This window comes from Telmatherina bonti (genome assembly GCF_933228915.1).
Source record: "Telmatherina bonti genome assembly, chromosome: 21".
Lineage (NCBI taxonomy): Eukaryota > Metazoa > Chordata > Actinopteri > Atheriniformes > Telmatherinidae > Telmatherina > Telmatherina bonti.
The window spans coordinates 3,551,777-3,575,505 of NC_136630.1; the positions used below are offsets into that span (position 1 = coordinate 3,551,777).

General features: G+C 48.6%; 1 protein-coding gene across 1 annotated transcript in view; it reads left to right on the forward strand.

Annotated features, from left to right (window-relative positions):
* The first annotated feature begins 18,553 nt into the window (after positions 1–18,553).
* Positions 18,554–23,729, forward strand: part of baiap2b (BAR/IMD domain containing adaptor protein 2b) — a 34,468-nt gene continuing 29,292 nt past the window's right edge. The window contains exons 1-3 of the mRNA XM_079260498.1: positions 18,554–18,615; positions 19,254–19,325; positions 23,376–23,513. Coding sequence (XP_079116624.1) covers positions 18,571–18,615; positions 19,254–19,325; positions 23,376–23,513 — 255 coding nt within the window. The 5' untranslated portion in view covers positions 18,554–18,570. The remainder of the gene's footprint in view (positions 18,616–19,253; positions 19,326–23,375; positions 23,514–23,729) is intronic.

Here is a 23,729-nt window from a genome sequence, read left to right on the forward strand (position 1 = left end):
TCTGGAGGGTGGAGATGCAGGGAAGACTCAGCAGCCGACAGGAACAAGGAGGCCTCGCTCCTCTCCCTTAGATCAGGCTAAAAATAGTCCGGCTGCTCCCAGGGGAGACGGGGATTTCACTTCATCAATGCCAGGGAGCGACACGGGGAGTTTTCAGCTGGGCGGTGGAGGGCCGGGGTCCTGGCGAGCACCGCGCTGTCGGTGGGGAAACGCCTGATCGGCCGGCATCCCTGGCCAACCTGGTTAGTCTTGTTTCTGTAAAGACATTGGGGCCCAGCGGGGGCAGGTTGGTCCAGACCCCCAGGCTGGATGATGCTGCATGTGTGAAAGACCTCTGTAAGCAGCTGTTTTCATACGTTTGTCATAAATTCAATTTTTTTCTCCCCATTGAGCTTAAAGCGACGTTTGAACTGTTTGTCCAGCTCGTCCTCATCGGTGTGTCGTGCACTGCTGGTGTGTGTATGTGTGTGTTGTGCTTTCATTGATCGTGGCTCCTAAATCCCATCAAAATCACATTGTGACAGAATTTTGTCAACATAAATCCATCTGTTGGATCAATACGATGTGATGAAAGGTGTGATTGACAGCAGTCTGCCGCAGTAAACGGCGTTCAGTTCATCCCCAACATAAACACCACGGCGCTCCTACAGGCTGTAAAGGGTTAAAACCTTCGCTTCTCACAGTTTCTGCCAACATTTTGAAGAATAAAAAATGACGTTAGGTTCAGGAAAACCACTTATTTTAACTCGTTCAGCGGCTGAGTAGAGAAAACCAAAAGGCTAAGTATGAGACATGAAACGTACATTTATATGATCTTATTGTGGTTTTTAAAGCACTGATGGATATTTGGAGGTTTGAACTGATTTATTCTACATTTTAATGTAAAACCTGACTTTTGTGTTGAGTCTCTGGTGAAGTTTAGGCACCAAAACCGGCAGGCCCGGTTCCAGATGGGCCGTGATCTCCTGTAATGTCTACGTTGTGTTGGGAAAGTCCTTCCACTGCTTCAGGTCTTCAACCTGGACTATAAAGTATTAAAATGAGTCGCAGACATGAAGAAGTATGAAAGTACTCGGTGTGATGATGTGGATCATCTCATGGCGGCCTGGTGGTCGACTCCACGGGTCTGTAAGGGTCGGGTTTACGGCACGGCGACGTGACGAGCACCAAGCATTGGGATATTTAGTTTGTGTGAATTGAGCATCGTCTCTCTTGGCTGATTCCGACTCCCATCATGTTTGTTTTATTTCTGCTGACGCTTTCTGCTCCATGTTGGCTTCTCGTCACTCTTCTAATCCTCTTTACCGCCAGCCTCTCCTCCTCTTTTCCTCCTCCTTCCCTTTCACCTGCTGTTGTCTCCTTCTGGCACTTTCCAGCTGACAGACCAGTAAAGCATCTCGAGCTAATCCTGCCTCACCTGGGTCCTGCTCCTCTGTGGGATTAGTCCCGCTCACCTTCACCCCCTCGCGCTCGTATCCCACCCAGGCTTCCCCCCCAGCATCGCCAGACGGGTTTGGCTGGTGGTTTCAGAGACCAGAAGTTATTTCAGATGTCTCGGTGGTTTGGAGGGAAGCGGTTCGGTGGCTTTGCATTGTTCACTTCCAGAACAATAACATGCATAGCAGTGGGCTGTGCTGCTGTGGATGACGCCTGGAATAGATTCCCATTGTTTGTGCTTTATCTCCCCTCCTCTGTGGGACTCGGTGAGCCTTCTGTGGCGGCTCAGAGCGCAAACACTCCTCAGCCTGACGGCTCTGTAACACACCCAGTCCTCATCCGTACGTATCTCCAGACTGGACATGTGTCCGCTGTTGTCGAGGCTGTCAGCTGCTACGTGGTGACCCCTGACCCGCCTGAGGCCAGCTTGTCCCTGATTCACTGTTCTGCCTCAGCTGGTGTCTCCGGCTGGCGTGGCGTCGGACCCCAGAGAATAACACCTGATGTGTTCCAGTTGTAATGTCATGTTATCAGTTTAATCAGATCCGCTGTCAAACCTGCATCCAAACATAAACACCAGCTCCTGGATTTAACGGGGCAAGCGGGTCGGATCCTCCCATCAGACGATGACCGCTGCACAGCTCCATCAGCAACAAGCCGCAGAGAGCAACTTGCCATGGTGGTTGGAGTGGGAAGGAAGTCAAGGGAGCCAACCGCTGCGGAGCCGTGGACAAACCACTAGCATAAAGTATAAAGACCGAAATCTGGAGCTGGAAGACGGTCATGTGGTCTGATGAGTCCAGGTGGACGCTGGTCCAGAGTGACGGAGCATCAGGGAAAGGAGAGAGGCAGATAAGGTCATGCAGACGTCCTGTCTGTTGTCTACTGTACGGGCCTGCAGGTCCAGGTCTCCGTTCAGTTCTGGTCTACGTTCAGGTCTACGTTTAGGTTCAGGTCTACGTTCAGGTCTACGTTTAGGTTCAGGTCTACGTTTAGGTTCAGGTCTACGTTCAGGGCTATGTTTAGGTTCAGGTCTACGTTCAGGTCTACGTTTAGGTTCAGGTCTACGTTTAGGTTCAGGTCTACATTCAGGTCTACGTTTATGTTCAGGTCTACATTCAGGTCTACGTTTAGGTTCAGGTCTACATTCAGGTCTACGTTTATGTTCAGGTCTACGTTTAGGTTCAGGTCTACATTCAGGTCTACGTTTATGTTCAGGTCTACGTTTAGGTTCAGGTCTACATTCAGGTCTACGTTTATGTTCAGGTCTACGTTCAGGTCTACGTTTAGGTTCAGGTCTATGTTTAGGTTCAGGTCTACATTCAGGTCTACGTTTATGTTCAGGTCTACATTCAGGTCTACGTTTAGGTTCAGGTCTACATTCAGGTCTACGTTTAGGTTCAGGTCTACATTCAGGTCTACGTTTAGGTTCAGGTCTACGTTTAGGTTCAGGTCTACATTCAGGTCTACGTTTATGTTCAGGTCTACGTTCAGGTCTACGTTTAGGTTCAGGTCTATGTTTAGGTTCAGGTCTACATTCAGGTCTACGTTTAGGTTCAGGTCTACGTTTAGGTTCAGGTCTACATTCAGGTCTACGTTTAGGTTCAGGTCTACGTTCAGGTCTACGTTTAGGTTCAGGTCTATGTTTAGGTTCAGGTCTACATTCAGGTCTATGTTTAGGTTCAGGTCTACGTTCAGGTCTATGTTTAGGTTCAGGTCTACGTTCAGGTCTACGTTTAGATTGTATGTTTACAATGTTTACAGTAGAAATAAACATGTTTACAGCAGAAATAAACATATTTACAGCCTGGTACAAAAATCCATTTTAGGTTTAATATGTCAGGTTTACCTTCATGACAACTGTGGGGGGAGAGAATTTTTTTCTAACTCTCCCGTTTAAAAGTAATTTAATCTCAAAGTTCGGCATATTTAGGGGCGTGTCCTTTTGATTGACAGGTACCCGATCTCCCGCTTCAAGTCAGAAGAACGTAGAACAACTGCGGTTTTTAGTCGGTTAACAACGTGACTTAGCTTTAGCCTGCTTACCTCCGTTAGCTAGTTAGCTCCTGTTATCTCCAGGTTAGCTCGGTTAGCTCTTAGCTACAGAAAGCTCGGAGTTCGCTCGATGTCAATCATCCACCATGACGCTCACAGCCCCCCTCTCAGCTCCACCTCTTTGCCCATATTTGTATTTTCCGGGCGAGACGACGCATATGCTCCTGCCAAGATGGTGATGGTAGGAACCGCCCACCGAGCTTCAATTCAGCTCTTCAGAAACCTACAGATGATGTCATGGAGGCTCCGCCCATCACTATATACAGTCTATGACTAAAACACAATCGCTTTGCTTTTCCTGCTTTTGTGTCGTCTCCTGTCGTATAATCGTGACAAGCTATCTTTGCTCTGACCTGCTGCTTGCTAACAGTTTCATTGAACACATTAAGTCTTTTGTGCGACACTTTGTCCATAGAGACTCAATCCCTCCAGACTGATCTGTAAAGCTGTTAGCCGTTAGCATATTTCTTTTTGTGCTGGCTTTATTAATCCATGAAGAGCAGCTGTGCTTTGGCACGTTTAGAAAGCAGCTTTTCTGGATAAGTCTGCAGCTTTCTGCTTCCTGCAGTTGCCTCCACAGAGCTTTTCTTTTCCTGCTTGGTTTCCGCCTGTCCCTCTCTGTTTCCCATGGCCACCTCGCCTCTCCAGGGGAGGGGATGCTTGCAGAGCTGAAGAAGACAGTTTCAACTCCGCACGTTGATCTGATGCCCAATGCTTCCATGTTTCCAGGTGTCACATTTGCTGCAAAGGGCTACTTCGACGCTCTGGTGCGGATGGGCGAGATGGCCAGCGAAAGCCAAGGCTCTAAGGATCTTGGTGAGTCCTTGTAGTGGCAGTTGTACCCCTGGTGGGATGGAGGGGGGATGATTAGCCGTGTTGAGCAGAAGCAGCTGATGACCAACCTTGAACTGGACATAAGCGTTTCTCAAAGCGACTTTCCAGTCTTCCTGTGAATAAACTCACCAAACTTTCTGGTTTAATCAGGTTTATTCTTCTGTTTCCTATTTTCAGAGAAAATGAGTCTTTCTAGTCCAGCTTTAGATGTTTTCAGGCAGCTCAGAGGAAACATTCGGGTAGCAGAAAGAAACCTGTCGGCTCGATTTGCTCTCACTCGGCGTGTTCGGTTCTGGTTGGATCAGTTCTGGTTCTGCTCATTTCTCTAGTGATGAGAGGAAAGGTCTAATGGCTGCTCGGGTGGGTTAAATGAAGATAGCCTGTGTCATAGTCGTACAACTGGTCGCATGACGAGTCTGCAGTCGTCTCGGATCGCTGCAGCCGTCTTTGGTCCCGGTGTAACGGAAGATTGCGTGGACTGAAACGGCGAGGGAGTGGCGGGTGAAACGATATCTGAGGCAGGACATAAAAGCTGCATTCATTATTCATGGTCGGAGACCTTTACCGGTGCTTCCTTGCTCTTCTCCAGATGCTTCGTTATTTCATTTTTTTCCTCTGCATAAATCCTCGGTGCTGTTTTCTCCGTTTTCCGCTTCGTGCTGCAATCTTTACACGTCCAGGTCGCCGTTCTCCAGCCAAGGGAAGAAAAGCCAATCAGACGTGTCAGAAAAGGCCTTGTTGAAGATGATTTCTCCAAAACATCCTGTTATATTTGTGTTTTCATTTCCCCCAGATAAACACATGAACTGCATATTCACACATTCTTGCCTTTTGCAGATTTTTCTGCAGCACAATAACAAATAAATAAAAACTCCTCGCCATGCAGCTGTACATCCCTGTTTCCATCGACTCGGTTGCTTGGCTGTCACGTCTTTGTTGTTCGCCTTGCATGCCTTCGCATCTCCGTCCTCTTTGTTTGCATCCATGTTGGGGTTGCCTGTTTCTGTTTCTGGCAGCCTGGCTGTGACTCCCTCCGCCTCCAGTTAAATGACAGACTGAGCAGAATGGATGGATGCTGTCCTGGTGGATCAGCAGAGCTGTGGACAGTGTGTGTCGCCCCAACAAGACGTGCAGCTTTGTGGTGATTTTAACGTATTGCATGACGGTTGAGCTCTTTGTAAGTGAATGAAAATGTGGTTTTCAGCAGGATTCAGGTCTCAGTTCAGGACCAGGGGTTCTGTTGGGGAGACATTTGGTTGGCGGCTTTGCCTGATTATTTCCATTTTTCGCCTTTTTGGGTCGATGGAGTGATCTTCTATCAACATTCATAATGAAAGGCTGTTTGTGGTTCTCTAAGCATCAGGATTCAGAAACTGGAGGAAATACTGAGCGCATTGTTCTGAGATGGCGTGAAAACCATTTTAAGACCTTTTTAATTGGCCGTTCGCAGGGATTGTGTGGAAAGAAATGAACTCTTCTCTTTCGGCCAGTGTGGACGTCGGCGGGTGCGACCAGAGCTGTGGCTGCAGTGTGTGTTTGTCAGGGATAATCGCCCCTGCAGGGATTTACCTCACACTTTATAATTGATGAGGACTGAAGGCAGATTTGTAAAATCGTCCATCTTGTGATTGTTCATTTTAATTGGGTTTTTCTGAGGGGGGACATGTCTCTGCACGCTGCGCTGAAAGAACTAGGCTGGCCTTTAATCTGCTTGAACTCTGAGAGTTCTGGCAGAAAGCTTCCCCCACCTCGCTCTGAAAACAATCAAATTAATAAGAGCATTACATGAGCAGCACCTAATGGCATTAACAGCAGCAGAGAATGCTGAGCTGCATGTGACTCAGAGAAAAGGAGCTGCTGGGGGGAGTTGAGAAACGAAGCTTGGTGGAGAAAGAGGGAAAACATGTAGGCGGTGCAGCGGCATCAGCGTGATGAATTAGGCCCCGCGTTCATGCTGCAATAAAAAATACTTTTCTTTTCTAAATGAGATTTAAATCTCTTTAAAGTTATGTCTCTAGTTAGTGGACAGACCTATACTGGTCCCATTGTAGCTGTAAACTGGAGAAGGACGGACCTATACTGGTCCCATTGTAGCTGTAAACTGGAGAAGGACGGACCTATACTGGTCCCATTGTAGCTGTAAACTGGAGAAGGACGGACCTATACTGGTCCCATTGTAGCTGTAAACTGGAGAAGGACGGACCTATACTGGTCCCATTGTAGCTGTAAACTGGAGAAGGACGGACCTATACTGGTCCCATTGTAGCTGTAAACTGGAGAAGGACGGACCTATACTGGTCCCATTGTAGCTGTAAACTGGAGAAGGACAGACCTATACTGGTCCCATTGTAGCTGTAAACTGGAGAAGGACAGACCTATACTGGTCCCATTGTAGCTGTAAACTGGAGAAGGACGGACCTATACTGGTCCCATTGTAGCTGTAAACTGGAGAAGGACGGACCTATACTGGTCCCATTGTAGCTGTAAACTGGAGAAGGACGGACCTATACTGGTCCCATTGTAGCTGTAAACTGGAGAAGGACGGACCTATACTGGTCCCATTGTAGCTGTAAACTGGAGAAGGACGGACCTATACTGGTCCCGTTGTAGCTGTAAACTGGAGAAGGACGGACCTATACTGGTCCCATTGTAGCTGTAAACTGGAGAAGGACGGACCTATACTGGTCCCATTGTAGCTGTAAACTGGAGAAGGACGGACCTATACTGGTCCCATTGTAGCTGTAAACTGGAGAAGGACGGACCTATACTGGTCCCATTGTAGCTGTAAACTGGAGAAGGACGGACCTATACTGGTCCCATTGTAGCTGTAAACTGGAGAAGGACGGACCTATACTGGTCCCATTGTAGCTGTAAACTGGAGAAGGACGGACCTATACTGGTCCCATTGTAGCTGTAAACTGGAGAAGGACGGACCTATACTGGTCCCATTGTAGCTGTAAACTGGAGAAGGACAGACCTATACTGGTCCCATTGTAGCTGTAAACTGGAGAAGGACAGACCTATACTGGTCCCATTGTAGCTGTAAACTGGAGAAGGACGGACCTATACTGGTCCCATTGTAGCTGTAAACTGGAGAAGGACGGACCTATACTGGTCCCATTGTAGCTGTAAACTGGAGAAGGACGGACCTATACTGGTCCCATTGTAGCTGTAAACTGGAGAAGGACGGACCTATACTGGTCCCATTGTAGCTGTAAACTGGAGAAGGACGGACCTATACTGGTCCCATTGTAGCTGTAAACTGGAGAAGGACGGACCTATACTGGTCCCATTGTAGCTGTAAACTGGAGAAGGACGGACCTATACTGGTCCCATTGTAGCTGTAAACTGGAGAAGGACGGACCTATACTGGTCCCGTTGTAGCTGTAAACTGGAGAAGGACGGACCTATACTGGTCCCGTTGTAGCTGTAAACTGGAGAAGGACGGACCTATACTGGTCCCATTGTAGCTGTAAACTGGAGAAGGACGGACCTATACTGGTCCCATTGTAGCTGTAAACTGGAGAAGGACGGACCTATACTGGTCCCATTGTAGCTGTAAACTGGAGAAGGACGGACCTATACTGGTCCCATTGTAGCTGTAAACTGGAGAAGGACGGACCTATACTGGTCCCATTGTAGCTGTAAACTGGAGAAGGACGGACCTATACTGGTCCCATTGTAGCTGTAAACTGGAGAAGGACGGACCTATACTGGTCCCATTGTAGCTGTAAACTGGAGAAGGACGGACCTATACTGGTCCCATTGTAGCTGTAAACTGGAGAAGGACGGACCTATACTGGTCCCATTGTAGCTGTAAACTGGAGAAGGACGGACCTATACTGGTCCCATTGTAGCTGTAAACTGGAGAAGGAGAGACCTATACTGGTCCCATTGTAGCTGTAAACTGGAGAAGGAGAGACCTATACTGGTCCCATTGTAGCTGTAAACTGGAGAAGGACGGACCTATACTGGTCCCATTGTAGCTGTAAACTGGAGAAGGACGGACCTATACTGGTCCCATTGTAGCTGTAAACTGGAGAAGGACGGACCTATACTGGTCCCATTGTAGCTGTAAACTGGAGAAGGACGGACCTATACTGGTCCCATTGTAGCTGTAAACTGGAGATGGGCAGGAGTATGAATGCAGGCTGAGTTCCAGTTGGAGGATTTGTGCTTGTTTTATTTAATTTTTTTTCAATAAATATTTGCATGTGCAGTCATATCATCATTACAATATTCAACAATGACATTGCTTTCCTCATGTTTTCCTTAGTATCCTGCATCTCTAGTTAAAGTGCTGCATCCTTCCACAGTAGGAGCTGCACAACTGTCCAGTTTCGCCGATGCGAGGCATCCGGTGCGTCAACCTGTTGCAGCTTTTTAATATGACTCATCTGTCAAGCTGCTGGCTGAGGAATGGGTCTCTTTTTGTTTTATAGAATATTCTGTAATCCACTTTATATTTGCTAAGATGGACGAAAATATTATGGACCATTTCTAATGAGATGCTTTAACTTGTTGCACATGGACACGAAACAGGCGTTTAAACAGCCTTGTATTGTTTGCATTAAATGTCAGCAGGCAGTAATTAAACAGAGTAATCAGGATAAATGTAAAAATAAATGTTTTTATGGCCCAAAATAAGCACTTGCATCCCTTTTTAACTGAGCTGAGTTGGCCATCGCTTTGTACATCCATGAGGAGCTGCGACAGGAAGAGGAAATGATGCCTCACAGTTTCAGTTTTTCCTAATTTACAGAAAGCTGTCAGAGTTTGACCAACTGCTCTGCTGCTTGACATCCTGCGTAGGGATGAGCGACGCCATCGCCGCCGAGCGGAGTCTCATCCCACTCATCGCTCCACTTTCACTACAGCTCTCACTGTCTGCAAACGCCCCCACATTGATGTGGGAGCTCAGGCAGCCCTGGGAGAACACGCCGACTCTGCACATGTTTCTAAAAATAGATCCATAGAAACGCCTTGACTAGAGCTGCTCTGAAGGAGGAGGAGAGACGAAGAGCGACGCTCGATCCGCAGCCCAAAAATGGTTTGTCGGTGATGTCGTTATGACTGACAAGGACATTGTCGGTCTTCCGGATACTATATATGGGCTTAGATATGAGGAAAAATAGGAAGCTCCTGCAGTTCCGGTACCCCTCTCTGACCATGTAAGGGCTCAGCATCCAAATGCAGTTTTGGGCAGAGGTGGAACTCAGTCAGGTTTGTGCTGTAGCACACAAAGCAAACAGGAACAGGCATAAAGAAAAGCTGCTTTTTAGCCGTGCACGGTGAATGGAAAATGTGGTTGCACTTGCTTTTAAAATCAGATCCAACATCTCACTCTGAAACGGCACTTTATTCTTTTTTCCCTCTTAAATCTTCAGCTTTTAATTCTACAGATGCTGTAGGATGACGCTGCTTTTTAAACATTTTTCACTTAGGAAGAGAACATTTCAGGAGTCTGACTGGGCAGAAGGACTTCAGCGAAGGGTTATATAAGGTCTTTTAAAATTTAATATAGCTTTTATCTAACCAAGAAAGGTTCAGAGCATGTCCTGACTCAGATGGTTGACAACCACGGGGAGCTGGCTGAATAAGAATAGTCTTCAACAGAATAAGTCTTCAACAGTACAGAAAATCTTGAATTTGAGATTAAAAATAAAATTACTAACAATTCTTGGAAACTTTCACTGTATCACCAACAGATTACAAGATGCATCATTTACTACAATTTGGATGAAAAAACTTTACTTATAACTAAATTTATTTTAAATGTTGCTTTACTGACTCCTATTATATAAGCTGACATGTTTTATTCAGTTTTTGAAGAAGAATAAACATGAAACAAAAATTAAAATGTCAACAAGGAATTTAAAGCTTTGGTAATTTGTATAAATGTTGAATTGACTGTAGCCGTCAGTTAAATATTGCTAAATTAAATCTGCAAATTAAGTATCTTTTGTTTGAACTTATATGTTTTTAAACAGCTGTTTTAAGCAGCTTAAACAGCGCTAGCCGAGTTAGCTAACTGAGTTAGCTAGCTGACTTTAGCTAGCTGAGTTAGCTGTTAAATTATTAAATTGATCTGATATTAACCATGAACACTCAGTTAAGTTTCTGTTTACTTCTTACATATGTTACTAATAACATAAATTGCACTTATTCAGGGTTTATTATTGGAATAAATGTTTAGAACAGTACAAATGGTAAAAATTAACTTGCTAGCTATCAGAATATATCAGATTAAAGCTAAATGTCATCATTTGTTTGCTAATGTTTCCCTCAAGCTCACATTAGGAACAGTATTTTATTCAAAGATTTGTAGTTTTTACAACCTAAAATTTATTTAACAGGCAATTTTATCCAAAGTAACTTAGAAGTGTGGAGCTTTGGGGGCAATCTGGGGTTCAGTATTTTACCAGTGGTTTACTGCATGTAGACTGGAAATGTAGGGAATCTAACCAATAATCTCCCAACTGGGATAGGAGTATCCTAAGCATAATATGCAGTAATAATAATAACTAACTAATTAAGGAAATCAAGTTAAATGTAGCACCTTTTAATGTACGAAGCACACAGCAAGATTAGACAACAGCAAAAATTATTTGCTTGACTTCCATCCAGTTTGAGCTTAATTCAGGTCCAGGAAATTAATTCCCTTTTTTTGTTCATCAGTTTACTGCATTTCAATAAATAAAAAGATTAGGTATGTTTGGTGTTGGTCTTAAAAGCGTATTCGTTGGCTTTTGCCGTCTGGTGACTCAGATCTAGATGAGTGATATCAGACTGGTTTGGGAATCAACAGCAGATAGCGAGACTCTCGATGGGGCAGAAAGATGAAACCTCTCTTCTCTGTGGTGAAGGGAATTTGCTGGATAATTGTCTTGTCATTCATCTCAGAAAAACACAGTCTTCCATCTCAGAGAGTAGCTTCATCACAGCATGCGGCGGAGGCAGAGATATGAGCTCTTGCTCCTTGAAGCAAAGGTAAAGAAAGCAGAAAATGAAAGCAATAATAAAGATTTGCAGAAGCGACCATTAAAACATGAATTTGTTTCTTGCATCGCAGAAATTCATCTCGGTATTGACCACTGCTGCTCCCTTCTCTGTATCTCCGTCTCGCTTGACATCTCATTCGGCTCAGAAAAATCAGGGTCACTTCGAGGTCGCTACTTTCTCTACACTGAAACAGCACAGGCAGAATTTCCCTGGAGCTTCCGAACCAATCTGAATTCATCCAGGGTTCATTCTGCGTACTAAGGAATAAAAAAGACCCCCCCCCTTCTCGGTTTTTTTCTGCAGCCCTGTCATCTTTCCTTCTGACGAAGCTCTCTGACTCCCACTCACACTGGAGATGGTTGAACTCAACCAGAAAGAGGCAGAAAAGGGCGACATCTTCAGCTGATAAGTCGGGATGCTAACGGATGTAACTTTAGTTCAGACTAAAAAAAACCCAAGACTCAAGGAGGCGCTGCGAGCGTCCTGTAACAGAGGCCGAAAGGACCCGTCTATGGACCGCAAGCTAGCTGACATAAGTTCAGCTCCGTCATCTCATCACTGCACTCAGGTTTAGTTAAACTGAGTGAAGTGATGAGATGTTAATGGTGATCCATCAGAGTTGAAACTTTAGCAGAAAATCTGCCTCTTGTGTCCGGTCTCACTGAAGCAGGAACAAAAATAAAAAGCACCTTGGTTTGTTCTCTGCAGCAGCTGAGAAGGTAACCTTGAGTGCTTCTGGACTATATAAAGCCGACAGTAGAGGTGTCTGGGACCGAGTTTGGCTTTGCAGCAGAATTTGGGTATGCAGGACACAGATTGGACTTTTTCCTTCAGTCTGTCATGTATTTTAATTCCTGTCTTGGGTCAGCTTACTATTTAATCTCCAAAACCCAGGTGACCAACTGTGATAGAGGACAGATCTATCCCTTGTCTGTCTGCACATCATCAGAGCCGCTTCATACCTCCAATTTAGCCTCCTTTAACTGTCTGTGGCCCATTAGAAAGTCCTTGTCCTCCAGTCACCTCAGGTGGGGACGGGGATTCAGAGGAAGAAATGAGACGGATAATGAAGAGATGGGAGAAAGACGAAAGCGACATGTTCCTGTTTCATTAGCAGCTGTCAGATGGTCTGAACTCAAATCAAAAACCTGGCTGCCAACAAAGCAGCAGCGCTTTGATCCCCCCCACCTGCCGTTCATCACCACATGCCTCTGCACCTGTCCCGACTTGTCCGCTCATCAGCACCGTCCTGGAAACCCAAAGCTTCCCGTCTGCGTGCCACAGACAGACCTGTGAGGGATTCTGGATGTTTGATTTAGCAAATGATCTGTTGATGTGCTTCCGTAATGTGTTGGACTACAGAATGTCCTTGAGGTGTTGCGTTGTTTCGAGCCAAATGGTGACTTAATGATGCTTGTAATACTGCAGAGTACACAGGCTCTGCAGACGTGCACACCAGCAGCCATCTGGGCTTTTCTGTCCCTGTTTTTTTGCCTCATTCTTGGGGGATTTGAAGGGTTTCTGGATGTTAATACATGTAAAACCCCCACATTGTGGCACCTGTCAGTTCATTATTAACTTCTTGTCACTGAGCTGTCGCATGAAGCCGTCAGTGAATCCCCCACACGCCTCTCTAGTCTGTCAAGTGTTTTTAAAAGGAGCTGGAAATCCACATGACGCCCTGGTCCTCATGGCTCCGTCTCTTCCTGCAGTGCAGTGTGTCGCACCACGGAGACAGACGGACTAAATGATGGATCACTGAAACGGAAACCTTCTTAGGAAAATCTTTACTTGCTGATTTTTCTCACTCCGGTGCCCAATTAGTGTCTCGACACGGTGAGTTGGGAGCCAGGAATCGCATTGATTGATTGAGTGAAAACTGGAAAAGCCATCAAGTTTTCGTCCCTCCCCACCAGCTGGTGTCCTCCCCCTCAGATAATCAGTCCTCATTTATCACTCCATCAACCTCCCTGTAACCTGATCACGGTCATTCCTATCGATCCCAAGCCTACTTGAGAATTCTGTTTCTTTTGGTTTAAAACATGAAGATGTCAAGCAGAGGCCAGCGATGGTGGACCACGAGGGACGCTGGCATTGTGGAGTCTAACGCATCAGGCCATTTAAATCTAGTTCACTCCACATTTTGTAGAAATGCATGTTTAAGGAAATGAAAGACCAGAAGAGTGCAACAATAAAGGTGTCAATCATGCAGCTTTGAGGAGGACAAATCTCCAGCAGCACCTCGTTCTCCCTCCACTGCAGCGTTCTGGGGATTAGAGCTGCTTGTTTGCTTTCAGGCTTGGATAATACCGTCCCTGTAGGGACTGCATGAAACACCTTCACACGGCCATTAACGCTGGCTGCCCCCCCCCCTCCTCAGTCTTGCTTTCTGCTGAGCCCGAGAACTGCATGACAAGTAGATGGGGTAATAAACCCAGATGTTGGTGCCGTCCTTGGGCGAGCGCCGCTGAGTAATGGGCCCGTTTCCGCCCTGCAGGTCCGTCTGGGGGGACGTATGTTTGTTTGTGAGTTGCTGGTTTTGTCTGGAATGGACTTTACTCCTGGTTGTGCTGGTCATGTTTCACATTTAATCCCGTGAGCTTTTTTTTTTTTCTTTTTTTTTCTCCCAACTTATTTAAATCTCTAAATCTCAGACTTGGCAGCTTCTTTCTCTTTTCGTTTGCAAATGCGGTTTAAGAAACGGGACAGAAAATGAGTCATGCTTGTCTTGGTTTCCAGTTTCAAGCATTTTGTAAACACAAGCAGTAATGGTGTTTTCTTTATTGACCCACCTGAGCGGAGTGTGGACAACAATGTGCTTTACTCCCCTTTAAGCCTCAGATGTTGTGATCTGCTCTGATTAACCGTAAGCAGCTTACTTCTGCTGAGTAGAAGTCCCATATTTCACAAGGCGAAGGGGAGAGATTGTGGATTAGATGGAAGCAACAAAACAAGAACATCCAGAAATTTGGGGAGAATCCAGGTGATGAAAAGCTGCAGGACAAAGTCAGAATGTCCTGATAGGAAAGAGAAGGGAGAGACGTCTCGTTGACTCTTTATAAACATGAAGTTTGGTTTTTTAATGATGAATCATCTTTATTACAGCCTTAATATGTGGAGTTCTGGATGGACTAAAGACACTGATGCACACTAAGAACAGAGAGAGTTGATGGCAAAGCTATAAAACACAAGTTGGAATCAAGCAGCGCTGCCCTGTAGAGGCATAAAAAGCAAACCAACTTATTTTATTGGCTGCGGCAGCTGGTGGCAGGGTGACCGCTGAGTCACCATCTGCTCAACTCCAGTCTGAAGTGATGAGAGATGGAAGCTCTCGCTGCTGTGGAGCTGCACCGTGACCTGCCAGGGGAGGACGAGGAGCGAGACCTTCAGGATGCAACGGAGGCCGAAGCGAGTCTGCAGATGAGTGAAGCTCGTTCCATCCTCCACAAGAAGCAAGAACTGAGTTTCAGCTTCTCGAGGCTGCAAGAACAAGAAAAAAAACTACTTCTTCGTCAGGTCCATCCATCCTCCAGGAGAAGCAGGTCTGCAGCGGGGAGGGGTCACAGCGGGGGGCGATGTCTGCTTTATGTGCAGTGAACCCGGTTGTTACCTCCACCAGGTTATGTTTTCCCCGGCGTCTTTTTGCTCAAGATAACTTAAAAGGTTACGGACGGATTTTTATAAACATTTCAAGAGTTGTTGGAAATGTAAAAATGAAGAACTGATTAAATTCTGGTGGTGATCCCGATCACCGTTTGGATCCAGGAACGTTTTAAAGGATTCTGTAATGTTGTGCTTGGCGGAGGTTTCCGCTCTCCGAGTTTCTAGTTTCATATTTAACGAATAACTTCGTCCGCGGCGGGGCGGGTCGCGCACGCGGCTGGGTCCGAGTGTTTTAATGCTACATGTAAAAATGTTGGTACTTTCTCACCACCTCGTTCAGCTGTTTTATCAAAACAATCCGTTTTACCTGCAGCAGTAAAAACGTGGAAGCAGCAACTCTGCTTCCTGCTTTCTCCGTGTTAACCACGCCCACCTCACATGTCCGACCAATCACACGATACTTCTCGGAGCTCCGCAAGAAAAAAGTTCTGCAGCCTGATGTGTCGAGAACTGTCTTCAAACACGTCCGCGAGAACAAAATGACTTGTTCTGGCTTCTCGTGGAGGATGGAACAGGCTTCAGACTACCGATGAGATTAGCTCCTCATGACCAGAATTATGTGCAGAGAGGTGAAAGATCATTTTCTAACACTGTTTTCTGAGTGAAGTTTTGTTTGAGGCTGCAAACGGGCCAGCAGATATTTTCCCCTCTGGACGGAGTCCGCCTCGGTGTAATCGTGTGTGTGATGGAGTTCAGCCGAGCGACTTTGGCTTGTCGACGGCCGGTGGCTGTTTGTTAAGGGACGGGATGGGGGGGGGCGCCCTCCTGATTCCCCTCTCCTGCTGTCCTGCAGCAGTCTAACTCCATGTCTTCCTGCCCATCAGGGTATTTTCAGGGTTATAAAGCAAAGGTTTTTGGATTGGGGGGGGTTGCTTTGTGTTTCCGTGTTCTGCATGCTTGGGTCAGCCTCCTGCCATATTCTCCATGTATGTATCTGTGACATCTGTGTTTATGTGGAGGGGTTGCATCGTGCACAAGCTGAAAGGATTAAATGGTGGGAGAAATATTTACAGGACAGTTACGGGGGGGTTAAGTCCAGTCCTTTAGCAGATCTACCACCCCTTACCGTCCACCTCTGCCCCCTCCTCCGACCTGGCCTAAATCTATTCTACCCCAACTGAGTCTCATATGCATGACCACAGCACTTCCATTAAGCCTGTTAATCCTGTCCAGGCAGCCCACTCTGCGTCCCCTCCGACCGTCCACACACACACACACACACACACACACACACACACACACACACCTACACCTGACTGCACAGCTGCATTAAAGAAGCTGAACAACAGGCATGATGCGACGTTGGGATGCGTTAAGCAGGAGGCAGACGGGTGCCAGAGAGGGACATTAGTGGTTTCAGTCGCTGCTGCAGCTTCGGTCCGTCCACATGTCAGAAATGTTCTCACACCTTTCTGCCACCTTATGAATATAAATGTTTTATCTTGATGCATTTTCCTGTTGATGATGCCTAGTTCTGCCTTACATGTTCTATCAGACTATAAGATGCACGTTTTACTGACATTTAACTCAGATTTTCTTAAATACTGTTTTCTTGTCTAAAGCGCTGATTTCTAATGTTAAAGTGTAAAATATTAGAGTTTTAGTGAATTGTTGCTGAGCTTGTGGCGCTCCACTGATGCTGGATTTGTCAGGCGGAAGGGCAGATGTTTTCTCTGTCTGTAAAGCGTCTTGAGATGGCATTGCCGTGATTTGATGCTGTATAAATAAAGTTGAATTGAATGGGAAATCTAATGCTTCGTATCACATGTTACATAAGAATAAAACAAACTATTTCCTGAAATGTAAGACATAAATAAAAGATGAGGGAAAATGAAACGACATGTCGGTGCTGTGCCAAAGTCTTGAGCTACTCCTCACGTGTTCGTGCATCCGGCCGTTTCTTCTCATCCAAACATGGAAATACGACGCTAACGGCCCGTTTCCACTCCCTGGTGTAACAACATGAAAACGTACGTTTCAAGCGTCGTCTTGCGTCGCCGTCCTCATACTTCCATGCGTCTTTTCCGTTGCCATGGTGATATCTGTTTGTCCAGGGCGCAGTGCTGAGTTACGTTCTGCTGCCGGTTGGTGGCGGTAGCGCGTCGCTATGAGGCGCTTCGGTTGTCCAAAAACACCAGAAGACGACGAAGAAAACCATAAATTAATTGCTGCTTTTATTCTATGTCGTAGTCTTCGTGCTCCTCTTCTTCTCTGGTTGTGTGTCAGCTGTACAACTCAGCACCGCCCCCCGGTGGCTTCTGAGGTATTGCTCGGTTTTCTGCGTGGAGCGACGGTTTGCTGATCAGAGACCAGATCACGTGATGAAGACGAAACTGTCCGTCCGTCTTCTGAGAGCTGGACGCAGATGTTCTCCAGACATCTGGAAGGAGTTTCCAAAGCTTTTCTCTGGACGTTTCTGCCTCTTTGTTCCGTTTTGATGAGAATCCATCCCTCCAGCAGACCCGTTTCCACTGATCTTTGGACCAGATCTTGGGTCATGTGACCTACCTGTTTTGGGAATGGCTTCTGGAGCCCGTTCCCATGGAGACCGTTTCTGATGAGGATCTGTGTAATCAGGACATCACCATCAGATCCAGTTTGTCTGCTGTAGAGCTCTGTGTAATCAGGACCAACTCGTGTCCTCTTCAGGAATCACCTCGTTGCTGCTGAAGTCCGTCAGACGGCCTCCTCTTTGACTTCCTTCCAAGGATTCAGCGAAGCAAACGGGAACAGAAGACGAATCCTTCAGGTCCTGGTATCATGAAGCGATCCTGTGTGAATAAACGGAGCCGTTAGTCAGAGACGAGGAGGGCGCGAGACGAAGGAAAGAGACGTTCAGAAATGTGACGACCAGCTGTTGAGGAGTATCTCAAGACGTTTTCAGGTTTCAGCATGAAGATGTGACCTGAGGAGAATCCAGTGTGAGTCGGGGTCCCACACATCCAGAGAAGAGTGTGTGTGTGAGTGTGTTTTGTGTAGCTATCCTTCTGTTCTTTGCTCAAACTAGATCTTTTTGTTCCTTTTTCTGTTATTTTTGATGGCATATTCAGAAGAGGCAGCATGTAGGTATCTTTGAAGCAACACACACCTCCCTGCCTGCATGAAACATGTTTACTTTAGTTTGTCCTTTTGTTTTTGACCCCCCTCTTCTTTACTCGCCGCTTTGGGTTTTTTTGGTCCTGTTTTTGCTGTTTTCCTCCCTTGTTGATGCGCAGATGAAAGACTGTAAGGTTTCTTTCATAGCTCTGCTGCTGTGTGTTTTCTAGCGTAGCTCGTCAGCTCTTAGTGGAATGGAAACGCTCCCATAACTTCCAGCAGTTTGGTTTCAGTCACTGGGTTTTCAGTCAGTCGTTACGTCTGTGTGCCATTTTAGTTTCTCTCACCTTTTTTTTAGTTTCGCCTCCTCCATCCTGCACCTCCTCATGCGTCCTGTGGCTGCATGGTCGTCGTTTCTGCACGATTTGTGGAGCTCTCCAACACTGGAAAGATGAAATATGAGACTTTATTTCCCCGTCCCTCTTTGTTTATGGCCTCTCTGTGTTGTTCTCTTCTCTCTCTGCAGGGGAGGTGCTCTTTCAGATGGCTGAAGTGCACAGACAGATCCAGATCCAGCTGGAGGAGATGGTGAGCATGTGGTGGTGCTGGAGCTAAAAGCGGCGCTTGTTAAGCCGCCGCTTTGGGAGCCGAACAGATCGTCGTCCAACGCATGGGAGACTTTCATTCTTAAAAAGAGGCTTAAGCTGCTTTACTTCAGCATCTATGGATGTTTTGTCATGTAAATCACAAACCTCCGTCTGAAATCATTTAAATTTATTAGAATCTAAAAGAGAAGAAGAAGAAAATGATCTGCAGCCTTTCTAGAATTTATATCCAGGATTCAAACCTGCAGCTTGATTTTATTACAGAATCCTTCATTCATTATCTGAACCACTCAGTCTCGTCTGAAGGCTGCTGGAGCCGATCGGCGAGGCGGGGGGGCACCTGGACGGGTCGCCAGGGCATCGCAGGGTTACACAATCACTTTGCTAAATATTCACATTTACAGGAAGATGTTTAGAACAAAGTCTGAAAAATGGCGTGACTTCAACAGCCCAACACACCGTTTCACACGCAGAGACAGCAGAGCGACCTGGCGTGCCAAACCTGCTCCCATAATCCTCCGGGCGCGTCGTTTCCGAGCGCAGCACCAACTGCGGTCGTAATGTGTGTCATGGCTGCGGTTTGTGAGCATGGTTTCAGAGCTTTCTGTGTTTGTCTTGCAGCTCAAGTCGTTCCACAACGAGCTGCTCACGGAGCTGGAGAAGAAGGTGGAGCTGGACGCCCGCTACCTGAACGTGAGACCCGCTGCTCTGCTCTCTTTCCAGACACAATTCACACGGGAGAAAACCCACGAGGTGGAGCGTAGAAACAAGTTTCCACCGTTCAGGACCGAAAGTCCAGATTTATGTGTGAAGATGAGAAATGAAAGTCATAACCAGACACGTCACATGACTAACAGTGAACAGAAGCGAGTCTGCTACATGCAGACGGGATAATGGTGTAGGAAGGAGGTTTTTAGAACGCAGGTTAGATGCTGAAAAGAGCAACTTAAAGATTAAACTTAAACATTCTCAGAATAACGTAACGCTCCTCATCACCGATGTGGCCGTCGGTCGACCGCTGCCCTCTGGAAACGCCGCTTCCAGCTGGAAGGGAAGAAATCCTGGAAGCGTTTTGTCTGAACAGCATGTAGGACAAGAATCCACCATCTGTCCAACACGCTGGAGGACCTGAGGTTCCCCCGCAGAGCCGGAGGACCTGAGGTTCCCCCGCAGAGCCGGAGGACCTGAGGTTCCCCCGCAGAGCCGGAGGACCTGAGGTTCCCCCGCAGAGCCGGAGGACCTGAGGTTCCCCCGCAGAGCCGGAGGGCCTGAGGTTCCCCCGCAGAGCCGGAGGACCTGAGGTTCCCCCGCAGAGCCGGAGGACCTGAGGTTCCCCCGCAGAGCCGGAGGGCCTGAGGTTCCCCCGCAGAGCCGGAGGACCTGAGGTTCCCCCGCAGAGCCGGAGGGCCTGAGGTTCCCCCGCAGAGCCGGAGGACCTGAGGTTCCCCCGCAGAGCCGGAGGACCTGAGGTTCCCCCGCAGAGCCGGAGGGCCTGAGGTTCCCCCGCAGAGCCGGAGGGCCTGAGGTTCCCCCGCAGAGCCGGAGGGCCTGAGGTTCCCCCGCAGAGCCGGAGGACCTGAGGTTCCCCCGCAGAGCCGGAGGGCCTGAGGTTCCCCCGCAGAGCCGGAGGGCCTGAGGTTCCCCCGCAGAGCCGGAGGGCCTGAGGTTCCCCCGCAGAGCCGGAGGACCTGCTCCTCACGCTGCTCCTCTCTCTGCTCCTCTCTCTGCTCCTCTCTCTGCTCCTCACGCTGCTCCTCTCTCTGCTCCTCACGCTGCTCCTCTCTCTGCTCCTCACGCTGCTCCTCTCTCTGCTCCTCACGCTGCTCCTCTCTCTGCTCCTCACGCTGCTCCTCTCTCTGCTCCTCTCTCTGCTCCTCTCTCTGCTCCTCACGCTGCTCCTCTCTCTGCTCCTCTCTCTGCTCCTCTCTCTGCTCCTCACGCTGCTCCTCTCTCTGCTCCTCACGCTGCTCCTCTCTCTGCTCCTCTCTCTGCTCCTCTCTCTGCTCCTCACGCTGCTCCTCTCTCTGCTCCTCACGCTGCTCCTCTCTCTGCTCCTCTCTCTGCTCCTCACGCTGCTCCTCTCTCTGCTCCTCACGCTGCTCCTCTCTCTGCTCCTCTCTCTGCTCCTCTCTCTGCTCCTCACGCTGCTCCTCTCTCTGCTCCTCTCTCTGCTCCTCTCTCTGCTCCTCTCTCTGCTCCTCACGCTGCTCCTCACGCTGCTCCTCTCTCTGCTCCTCACGCTGCTCCTCTCTCTGCTCCTCTCTCTGCTCCTCACGCTGCTCCTCTCTCTGCTCCTCACTCTGCTCCTCTCTCTGCTCCTCACTCTGCTCCTCTCTCTGCTCCTCACGCTGCTCCTCTCTCTGCTCCTCTCTCTGCTCCTCTCTCTGCTCCTCTCTCTGCTCCTCTCGCTGCTCCTCTCTCTGCTCCTCTCGCTGCTCCTCACGCTGCTCCTCTCTCTGCTCCTCACGCTGCTCCTCTCTCTGCTCCTCACGCTGCTCCTCTCTCTGCTCCTCTCTCTGCTCCTCACGCTGCTCCTCTCTCTGCTCCTCACTCTGCTCCTCTCTCTGCTCCTCACTCTGCTCCTCTCTCTGCTCCTCACGCTGCTCCTCTCTCTGCTCCTCACTCTGCTCCTCTCTCTGCTCCTCACGCTGCTCCTCACGCTGCTCCTCTCTCTGCTCCTCTCTCTGCTCCTCTCTCTGCTCCTCTCTCTGCTCCTCTCGCTGCTCCTCTCTCTGCTCCTCTCGCTGCTCCTCACGCTGCTCCTCTCTCTGCTCCTCACGCTGCTCCTCTCTCTGCTCCTCACGCTGCTCCTCTCTCTGCTCCTCTCTCTGCTCCTCACGCTGCTCCTCTCTCTGCTCCTCACGCTGCTCCTCTCTCTGCTCCTCACTCTGCTCCTCTCTCTGCTCCTCACGCTGCTCCTCTCTCTGCTCCTCTCTCTGCTCCTCACGCTGCTCCTCTCTCTGCTCCTCACGCTGCTCCTCTCTCTGCTCCTCTCTCTGCTCCTCACGCTGCTCCTCTCTCTGCTCCTCACGCTGCTCCTCTCTCTGCTCCTCACGCTGCTCCTCTCTCTGCTCCTCACGCTGCTCCTCTCTCTGCTCCTCACGCTGCTCCTCTCGCTGCTCCTCTCTCTGCTCCTCACGCTGCTCCTCACGCTGCTCCTCTCTCTGCTCCTCTCTCTGCTCCTCACGCTGCTCCTCTCTCTGCTCCTCACGCTGCTCCTCTCTCTGCTCCTCACGCTGCTCCTCACGCTGCTCCTCTCTCTGCTCCTCTCTCTGCTCCTCACGCTGCTCCTCTCTCTGCTCCTCACGCTGCTCCTCTCTCTGCTCCTCACTCTGCTCCTCACGCTGCTCCTCACGCTGCTCCTCTCTCTGCTCCTCACGCTGCTCCTCTCTCTGCTCCTCTCTCTGCTCCTCTCTCTGCTCCTCACGCTGCTCCTCTCTCTGCTCCTCTCTCTGCTCCTCACGCTGCTCCTCTCTCTGCTCCTCTCTCTGCTCCTCTCGCTGCTCCTCTCTCTGCTCCTCTCTCTGCTCCTCACGCTGCTCCTCTCTCTGCTCCTCACTCTGCTCCTCACGCTGCTCCTCTCTCTGCTCCTCTCTCTGCTCCTCTCTCTGCTCCTCACGCTGCTCCTCTCTCTGCTCCTCACGCTGCTCCTCTCTCTGCTCCTCTCTCTGCTCCTCTCTCTGCTCCTCACGCTGCTCCTCTCTCTGCTCCTCACGCTGCTCCTCTCTCTGCTCCTCACGCTGCTCCTCTCTCTGCTCCTCTCTCTGCTCCTCTCTCTGCTCCTCACGCTGCTCCTCACGCTGCTCCTCTCTCGCCAACCAGCAGATGGAAGAGGGAGAAACTAGCCGTGTACGATGCAGATAAACAAACGTTGAGGCGCAGAGTTTATTATTCCATCAGCGGTCTGCGGCGGCCAGATGTCTCGCTTTGTGCGGATCGTTCTGCGTTTCTCAGACTTTTCACACGTCATCGTTACGACCACGCTTCACTTTGGTGAAGTAAAAATGAACCAAAACAAAACTGGTTTTTACTGTGTGGCAAAATATTTAACAGCTGTCACATCACACCGCCTGCTGATTGGAGTTACACTCATGTCAATCAAACTAGGGGGCGGGGCCTAATGCACATCTAGGATGCACCGGTGCTCCCACTGACGGAAATAGATAAATAAATCCAGTGATTGATCAGGAGACTGAGAGGGTTTGTCAAAGTAAATCCTACGTGTCACACGGCGCCGAATATGACGTGAAACGGCACAAAAATCTGAGTAACTACTCAGAAGGAGGCTTTATGATAACAGATCTGTTATGTTTGGTTAGAAGTTTTATTACCAAAGAGCAGAACAGAAAGTTTCTGTTTTTAAAACGTTGTCATGGCCGAGTGGAATCTCACATTGTCCATCGTTTGGTGAGAAGATCTGGTCACGTGCACCACAAAGTGCTTTACATGACACATTAAATCTTCACAGATGGTGTCAAAAAGCAGAAAAGACGACAATAAGTCACAATAAAATCATACATGATATGAAAATAATTCAAAGGAAAGTGAAGATAAAAGGAGGAAATGTTAGAAGAAGTTTCCTGCAGCCGGTTCTCCGTCCTGCAGCCGGTTCTCCGTCCTGCAGCCGGTTCTCCGTCCTGCAGCCGGTTCTCCGTCCTGCAGCCGGTTCTCGTGTGAAATGAAGGACGTGACCTGTGCATGGCGACTCGCGGCGCTCTGCTGACGTTGTGCTGCCCCCCCCAGGCGGCGCTGAAGAAGTACCAGATGGAGCACAAGAGCAAAGGGGAGAGTCTGGAGAAGTGTCAGGCCGAGCTGAAGAAGCTGCGCCGGAAGAGCCAGAGCAGCAAACACCCGTCCAAGTACGGAGACAAGGAGATGCAGGTCAGTCTGAGTGTGTGTGTGTGTGTGTGTGTGTGTTTAACGGCTGCTCGGCCTCTACAGAAAACATCTCAGCTTAAAGTTCCAGTCTCCTCCTGCTGACTCCTCCTCCCGGCGTGATGGGAGCGTTTGGTGAAGTGTGTCGGCAGCGGGGGGATCGGATGCGCTGAGCGGAATGGGACGTGGCCTCCGTGGCGTGCATGAAACGAAGCGATTGGT